Below are 7945 nucleotides of genomic sequence, written 5' to 3'. Positions count from 1 at the left end.
GATCAGCTGGTTTTGGTTGTCAGCAGCAAAACTGGTTGATCCACTCTGAGACGGTGCTATTTAAGAGACAAAGCTGAATACAGCGCCTCAGACTGAGGAAGTCTCTCGGATGAGAGACGAAACGTTTCTACATTTTTTTGTTGATTTGCTTTGTTTTGTTTTTTTGAATGTCCAGAGGACCAGATTTAACTTTTTTAGATGTGTCTTTTAGTGTTTCTTCTACTGTGACCTGCGGGATTTCTTCAGCCAATTTAGGCCCCACACTTACAAAATATTTATTAAAATGATGAACTATCTCTTCTATGCTATTAAGGTTTTTATCATTATTTGTAAAGTGTTGAGGAAAGCTAGTATGCCTGGAGATTTTTCTAATGACACTATTTAAAATATTCCAGATACCTTTAATATTATTTTTATTTCTATCCAACTGTTTACTGTAATAATCTTGTTTTGCTATCTGTAAAATAGCGGTTAATTTATTCTTATATTTCTTGTATTTATTTTCAACCTCAATTGATCTATGCTTTATGAAGTCTCTGTATAGTTTGTTCTTTTTTTTTTTTACAGGCATTTTGTAGTCCCTTTGTGATCCATGGGGTTTCTGAGTATTTATTTTTATGAATAAACTTTATATTGGGACAATTTTTATCATATAACGATTTAAAAATATTCAGAAAATTATAATTTGCTTTATCCATTTCATTTTCTTTCAATACAGACTCCCAATTTTGTTTAGATAATTCATCTTTAAATGCTTTTATAGATTCTTCAGTCCTTAATCTTTTAGATATTGGATTATTTTTACTCTTATCTTTCATGTGGCAGTTGTCACAAACAACAAAAACAGGTAAATGATCACTTATATCATTAATAATCCACTTATTGTATTATTATGTACCACATTTGTAAATATATTGTCTATTAATGTTGCGTTGCTAGATGTAATTCTGGTAGGTCTTGTAATTTGAGGGAAAAGGCTCAGACTGCATGTAGTATTAATAAACTTCAGTTGATTTGTGATTGTTTACATTCAGCAGATCAATATTAAAGTCCCCACAGATAAAATAGTTCTTTGGTGTCTCAGTTGTGTAGGTTTTCTCAAACCATTCTGTAAAGAGGTCCATATTAGAACCAGGAGCCCTATATATACAGCTAACAATTGCATTTTTGTTTTTTTCCATATACATTTCAACTGTTATACACTCAAAGTGATCTTTAACCACATTAGTCATGTTTTCAATTATACTATATCTAAGACTGCTGTCCACATATACAACTACTCCACCAGTCTTCCCCTCTCTATTAATATAATTGAATTCATAACCATCTAGTTCAAAATCAGCTCTCTTCTCAGAATTAAGCCAGGTTTCAGAGATTGTTATGACACTGAAAGGTTGATTAAACTGGCTTAAACAGTCTTTGATGTTGTAAAAATTTGCATATAAGCTTCTACTGTTGAAATGTATGATGGAAAATTTTGTTGTCTGCTTTAACTGTCGAATTGTATTGCTGAGTAGATTAGTAGCGACAGTTGTTCACAATGTTGTAGAAAAAGTTATTTTCTGGGTCCAAATCCTTTTCCTTGTCTTGACTTTTATATTCAGTGTAGTCAAATGTTATCAGTTCCAGACAATCAACACTGCTCGATAGATGTGTTAATCTTATGTCCATAGTTGATGAGGACAAAGTATTATTTAATTGAGACATGGTGATTAAGTGTCATGTGTGATCACCTGAGTTCCCAATCGTCAATCAAAGCATTCATTTGTATTTATCCAGTTCAGCGATGTCCCGAACAACCAGAACCTTTGCTTCCTTCGGAGCTCCATTCAGTTTAATGAAGATCTTACAATTTGTTGTCCATGTTGACTGGCTCTTTTTCTGCTTTCCTAGAAACCGGGCCTTTCTGGCAATGTCAGCATTCTTCTTAGTCAAGTGCTCATTAATAAATACGTCGGATCCTTTCAACAATCTGTTTGTTTTAACAAAGCAAACTTGTATTTCCTATTTGTGAATCTCACGATAATGGCAGGTTTATCTTCTTTTCCCCTTCTCGGAAGCGGGTGGCATGCTTCCACAGTGTCACATTCCACTTCTATCCCCTTGGTTCGGAGGAAAGAAGCCACTTGTTTCTCTGTGGCATCAAGCACTTCAACTGATGGTTCACCAGCAGGACTGGGTGCAGCAACTGCGTTGGCATACGAACAGGGCTTGACTCCAAGTCCAGTGATGATCACATCATTTATCCTATTGTATTGCTCCAAGTCGGCTACTCGGTTCTCCAGTACAGCGATCCGTTTGTCCTACATCATTTATCCTATTGTATTGCTCCAAGTCGGCTACTCGGTTCTCCAGTACAGCGATCCGTTTGTCCTTTTCCTCCACTAGGATCAGGCTCCACCAGACCAGGCCCAGGCTTTAGCAGGCTCTAGCTCTGCCTGTCCCAGCTACTTCCAAGCCCAGCCACCACCAGGCCCAGGCCCTGCCTGGCCCAGGTTCCATCAGGCCTTGGTTTCATCGGGCCTAGGCTCCACCAGGCCTCACCAGGCACAGGCTACCTTGTACAGGATACACAAGGCCCAGACTGGCTAGTCAATTTGACTGGTGAAAATTTATGGTAGAATGGGACCTAAGAAGACTCGAGCATCGGGGGATCTTGATGACATTAAGAATTCCTTGGATGTTCTTTCTGAGGAAGTAGCAGCTATACGGCTCCATCAAAAAAACAATTTGGAACTGGTAAAAGAAGTGAAGTCGTTGAGACTTCTTAATCAAGTCAAGTCAAGTCAGATTTATTTATAGAGCACATTTAAAACAGAAACTGTTACCAAAGTGCTTAACAAAAATATCACATAATCAAATAAAAAGTAGCAAGATATATTTACAGCACGTGGAATAAAAATATAAAACCAAAAACAATTAGAAACAATGAAATACTAAATCAGATTGCGTTGTTTCAAAAGTCAAGGAAATAATAACAAAAAGCATAAACTCAGTCAGAAACAATGAAATACTAAATCAGATCAGATGACCTTGTGTTAAATAGGAATAATAACAAAAGCATAAACAGAATCAGCATCAATGAAAAACTAGATCTAAAGCTGATCACCCTGTGTTAAATGTCAATGAGTACATATGTGTTTTTAGGAGAGATTTAAAAGCAGAGACTGAGGTGGCCTGTCGAATGTTGATGGGCAGATTGTTCCAAAATTTAGGGCCCACGACTGAAAATGCTCGATCTCCTCTGATCTTCAGCTGGTTTTTGGTACGGCCAAAAGCAGCTGGTCTGATGATCTCAAAGCCCGAGAAGGAGCATAAGGATTAAGAAGGTCAGAGAGGTATGATGGTGCAAGGCCGTTAATGCACTTGAATGTCAGCAGGAGAATTTTAAAATCAACTCTGACACGCACAGGAAGCCAGTGAAGAGAGGACAGAACCGGAGTAATGTGCTCAAACCTGCGAGTTCCTGTTAGTAGCCGAGCTGCAGCATTTTGTACGAGCTGGAGACGTGAGAGTGAAGCCTGACTGACCCCAACATAAAGTGAGTTACAGTAGTCCAGCCGGGAAGTAATAAATGCATGGACTAGTTTTTCAAGGTCAGATCTGGACAGAACGGACTTAAGCTTTGCTATTTGCCTTAACTGAAAGAAGCTTTTTTGTAGAACAGAGTTGATCTGTTTATTAAACTTAAAGTCCGAGTCTAACACTACCCCGAGATTGGTAACCGACTGCTTTAGATTAGGCTGAAGGGAGTGCAGGTTTACAGGATCAGTAACAGTGGTAGAACTTGGGTTAAACACAATGACCTCAGTCTTCTGATCATTAAAACTCAAGAAGTTTGCAGCCATCCAAGTCTCGATGTCATCAAGACATTTTAGCAAATGGTGGATGGAACAGGAACTGTTTGGTTTTAAAGGCAGATAGATCTGAGAATCATTAACGTAACAGTGAAACGAAATACCATGTTTCCTCAGGATTGACCCCAAGGGGAGCAGATACAATGAGAACAGAAGGGGTCCAAGAATGGAGCCTTGTGGGACCCCACAGGAAAGAGGGACAGAAGCAGAAAAATGATTGTCAAAGTTAACACAGAAACTTCTGTCACCCAGATACGAACGGAACCATTCTAGCGCCACCCCTGTAGTCCCAACCCAGTGCTCTAGCCGTGACATAAGGATGCTGTGATCAACAATGTCAAATGTAGCGGTAAGGTCGAGGAGTACCAGGATCACAGACTGACCAGTCATTCGCTAGCAGAATGTCATTACAGACCCTTACTAAAGCTGTCTCGGTGCTGTGCAGTTGTTTAAATCCTGACTGAAAAATCTCAAAAATTCCATTTACATTCAAAAACTTGGTTAGTTGACTAAAAACTATTTTCTCCAAGATTTTAGAAAGAAATGGAAGTTTTGAGATTGACCTGAAGTTTGAACAAGCTGCAGGGTCAAGTCCGGGTTTTTTAATTAATGGAGTTACCACTGCATGTTTTAAAACATTGGGGACCACACCTGTAGCCAAACTGCTGTTAATAATGGCAAGAACAGAGGGTCCAGTTGATGGTAGAACCTGTTTAAAAAAATGCAGCGGGGATGGGATCAGCAGGGATGGGATCAGCAGGGGAGCCTGAGGGTTTCATGTGACCAACGACCTCAATTAAAAATGAGAGTGAGATGGGGTCAAAGTGACTGAAGACTGCTGAGCAGGGGACAAGAACTGAAGGGTCGGCTGTGGAGTGTGGAATTGATGACCTAATCGACTCAACCTTTTCAACAAAATGCCTGACAAACTTATTACAGGTGTCAACAGAGGCCTCAATGGTGGCAGATTGAGGCACGTTTAGAATGGTGTTAATGGTGTTGAAAAGAACGCGGGGGTTGTAACTGTTTGAGTTGATCATTTTTGAGAAATATTTGTTTTTCTCCTGTTTAACGGTGGTCTGATAGGCTTTCCAACATGATTTTAACACATCAAAAGACACCTGAAGTTTATCTTTTTTCCATCGACGTTCAGCTCTTCTGCACAAGCGTCTTGCCCCTCGTGTAGTCTCATTTACCCAAGGGTGGGGCATGCGTTTTCGATTCCTGAGCTTAATGATTAATGAGGCTAGGCCTAGTGAAGCCTGGGTGTGGTAGCTGGTGTGGTAGCTGTCAGTGGATCCAAGGCTCTGCTGCTGGGCTGTTCTGCTCTGCATTTACATCCCACAATAAAATGTTTAAGAAAAACAGCAACAAGATCTAAGATACGAACTAAGAAAAACATCAACCAAATATACACTAAGCATAAAAGCAATATGCCGAAGTGGATATTAAAGTAATTAAATGGCTTCAAACATCTGCTAAGTTCATGGTAAAAAAACACATGTTCTTGTTTAGTATTTTACATCACTTTGTAATGTAGCCGTTTTTTTTTTTTTTTTTTTTTGTAATAATTTTTTTTTTTTTTCAGTTCATATGTTTTTTTTTTATGATTGTCTACTGTTGTACTGATAAATATCTCCTGGAGGGTAAAAGTAAACTATATCTTGGCTGCAAGTATTCAATCAAGCTGTGAAGCAGACAGTCTGATTCGGATCAGCCGCGTTCAGTCTGTTCCTCCTCCGAGACGGGACAGACTGAGTGCGGCTGCCCAAAATTACACTGCCTGCTTCGGACTGAACGAGAGGAACACACCGCTGAAGCCATGGAGCTCAAACGTCCAACGTAAAACTAACTTTACCACGGTGCCTGGCTAAACAATCCTCATGCTCTTTAATTTTGTGCTTTTTCAAATGTTTATTAAGTTTGATGTGTTGTAGGTCAGAACTGAGCTTCCTCTTCTCGGTACAACCGCTCTGCAGATTTTGCACGTTGTTTTCTTGTGGTGTTTAAAGTGTAAAATACTTCCACACAGCTGACATGTTACAATGAAAAGTTGGTTAGCTGTTAGCCACAGTGCTGCTCACAGTCCTCACGTATTTACTCAAGTTTTAGCTGGCTGTAAACTATGAAATGGATTTCCTGAATGTGAGGCAGGTCTTATTACTCTGGGTTTCATGAGACACGCCTCCTTTCAGGAAATCCATTCCATAGTTTGAAGCCAACTTGCAGAGCAACTGACAGGGAATCACATGTGGAGACATTTCAACAGACACAGACATGCATCATGGATCGGAAATCTCTGTAGGTTGGATCAGAAAATTCCGATATGTAAATTATGCTGGTATCGGAGGCCAATACAGATAACTGTTCAGATCGGCCCCATCTCTACTTTTAAGTATCTCTACTCCAAATCTATAATAACTTCCAACACTTTAATAGGCTTCGACCTTTAAACGGATGCTGGCGTTTTTTACGTTTAACCTGTGAAAAGGGGGCGGAGTCTGTCACTTGTTAAATGGTGGGGGCGTTTAAATTTAGATCTGATGCTTTTTAATGGTTGGGAGGAAAAATAAGTTGGAGAAAATTGGTTTCTGTTTTTTTGTCATTAAAATTTCTGCTCTAGAAGCTCATAAATGAACTGAAGTCTGACTTCTTGCTTTTTGTTTGCTTTAAACTGAAACACAATTTGTTCTAAAAACCAAGAAGAAAACTAATTTCTGTTTTAATAGATTTAACTCAAACGTGTCCATGTCCACCTGTTTTTTTTTTTTTTTTTTGTTGGACCTCGTCTCATTTCGGTGTCCAGATGAGACGAACAGAGACTCGGTCACAGCGATCCAGAGGAGCATCTTCACCCTGTGTCTGGACCGAGCTGGGCCTCATGGGTCCGAGGAGACGTATCGCAGCTGCGCAGCCATCCAGATGTTGCACGGTGGAGGCAGCCCGGGTAACAGCGGAAACCGCTGGTTCGACAAAACGCTGCAGGTGACGTTTATCAAACGGGTTCTGTCGTGACCCAATACATAAAATGGCTCAGTTCTGGTTTAATGTTTGTTCGTGTCACTCTTCAGTTCATCGTCGCTGAAGATGGAACATGTGGAGCGAACTATGAGCATGCTCCGGCTGAGGGCCCGCCTATCGTGGCGCTGATCGATCACGTGGTGGAGTACACGTGAGTATGGGTTCTGAACGCTTGGAGCTCTGTTGTTCTGAAGGTCTTCCAATTGTCAACAGTCTTCCATTTTGCCACACTCCATTTTAAATGATCCCTGGCCCAGTGCAAACATCTGAGCTTGTGGAGCTTGCTTAGAAATGGGCTTCCTCTTTGCACTGTATAGTTTCAGCTGGCAATGGCGGATGGCATGGTGGATTGTGTTCACTGACAATGCTTTCTGGAAGTATTCCTGAGCCCATTCTATTATTTCATTGAGAGTGGCATTCCGGTTTGAGGTGCAGTGATGTTTAAGGGCCCGGAGATCATGAGCATCCAGTAGAGTTTTACGGCCTTGACCCTTACGCACAGCGATTGTTCCAGATTCTCTGAATATCTTGATGATGTTATGCACGGTTGATGATGATAATTTAAGTCTTTGCTATTTTACGCTGGTTAAGACCATTCTGGTATTGTTGCACTATCTTTCTGCGCAACAATGGTGGAATTGGTGATCCTCTTACCATCTTGACTTCTGAGAGACACCGACACTCTGAGAAGCTCTTTTTTTACCCAATCATGTTTTCAGTTGACCTAATTAGTGTTAATTGGTCTACCAGCTGTTCGTTATATGCTCAATTTCCTTTTTTCCAGCCACTTATTGCTACTTGTCCCAACTTTTTTGGGATTTGTTGACACTGAAAATTTGAATCAACATATTTTTCCTTTAAAATGTTATATTTACTCAGATTAAACTTTTGATCTATCATCTGTTATATTACGAATGAAATATTGACATTTGCCATCTCCACATCATTGCATTCAGTTTTTATTCACAATTTGTTTAGTGTCCCAACTTTTTTGGAATCCAGTTTGTATGTATGTATATGTATATATATATATGCGTGTATGTATGTATGTATATGTATATATATAT

General features: G+C 39.8%; 1 protein-coding gene across 1 annotated transcript in view; it reads left to right on the top strand.

Moving 5' to 3' along the window:
* Window positions 1-7945, top strand: part of LOC119424903 (carnitine O-acetyltransferase) — a 73581-nt gene that overhangs the window by 44150 nt on the left and 21486 nt on the right. The window contains exons 7-8 of the mRNA XM_037692414.1: window positions 6664-6842; window positions 6929-7029. Coding sequence (XP_037548342.1) covers window positions 6664-6842; window positions 6929-7029 — 280 coding nt within the window. The remainder of the gene's footprint in view (window positions 1-6663; window positions 6843-6928; window positions 7030-7945) is intronic.

This window comes from Nematolebias whitei, chromosome 18 (assembly GCF_014905685.2).
Source record: "Nematolebias whitei isolate Nwh7 chromosome 18, NemWhi1, whole genome shotgun sequence".
Classification (NCBI taxonomy): domain Eukaryota; kingdom Metazoa; phylum Chordata; class Actinopteri; order Cyprinodontiformes; family Rivulidae; genus Nematolebias; species Nematolebias whitei.
Note: the sequence above shows the minus strand (reverse complement) of the source record. Positions and strands in the feature narration are given on the sequence as shown.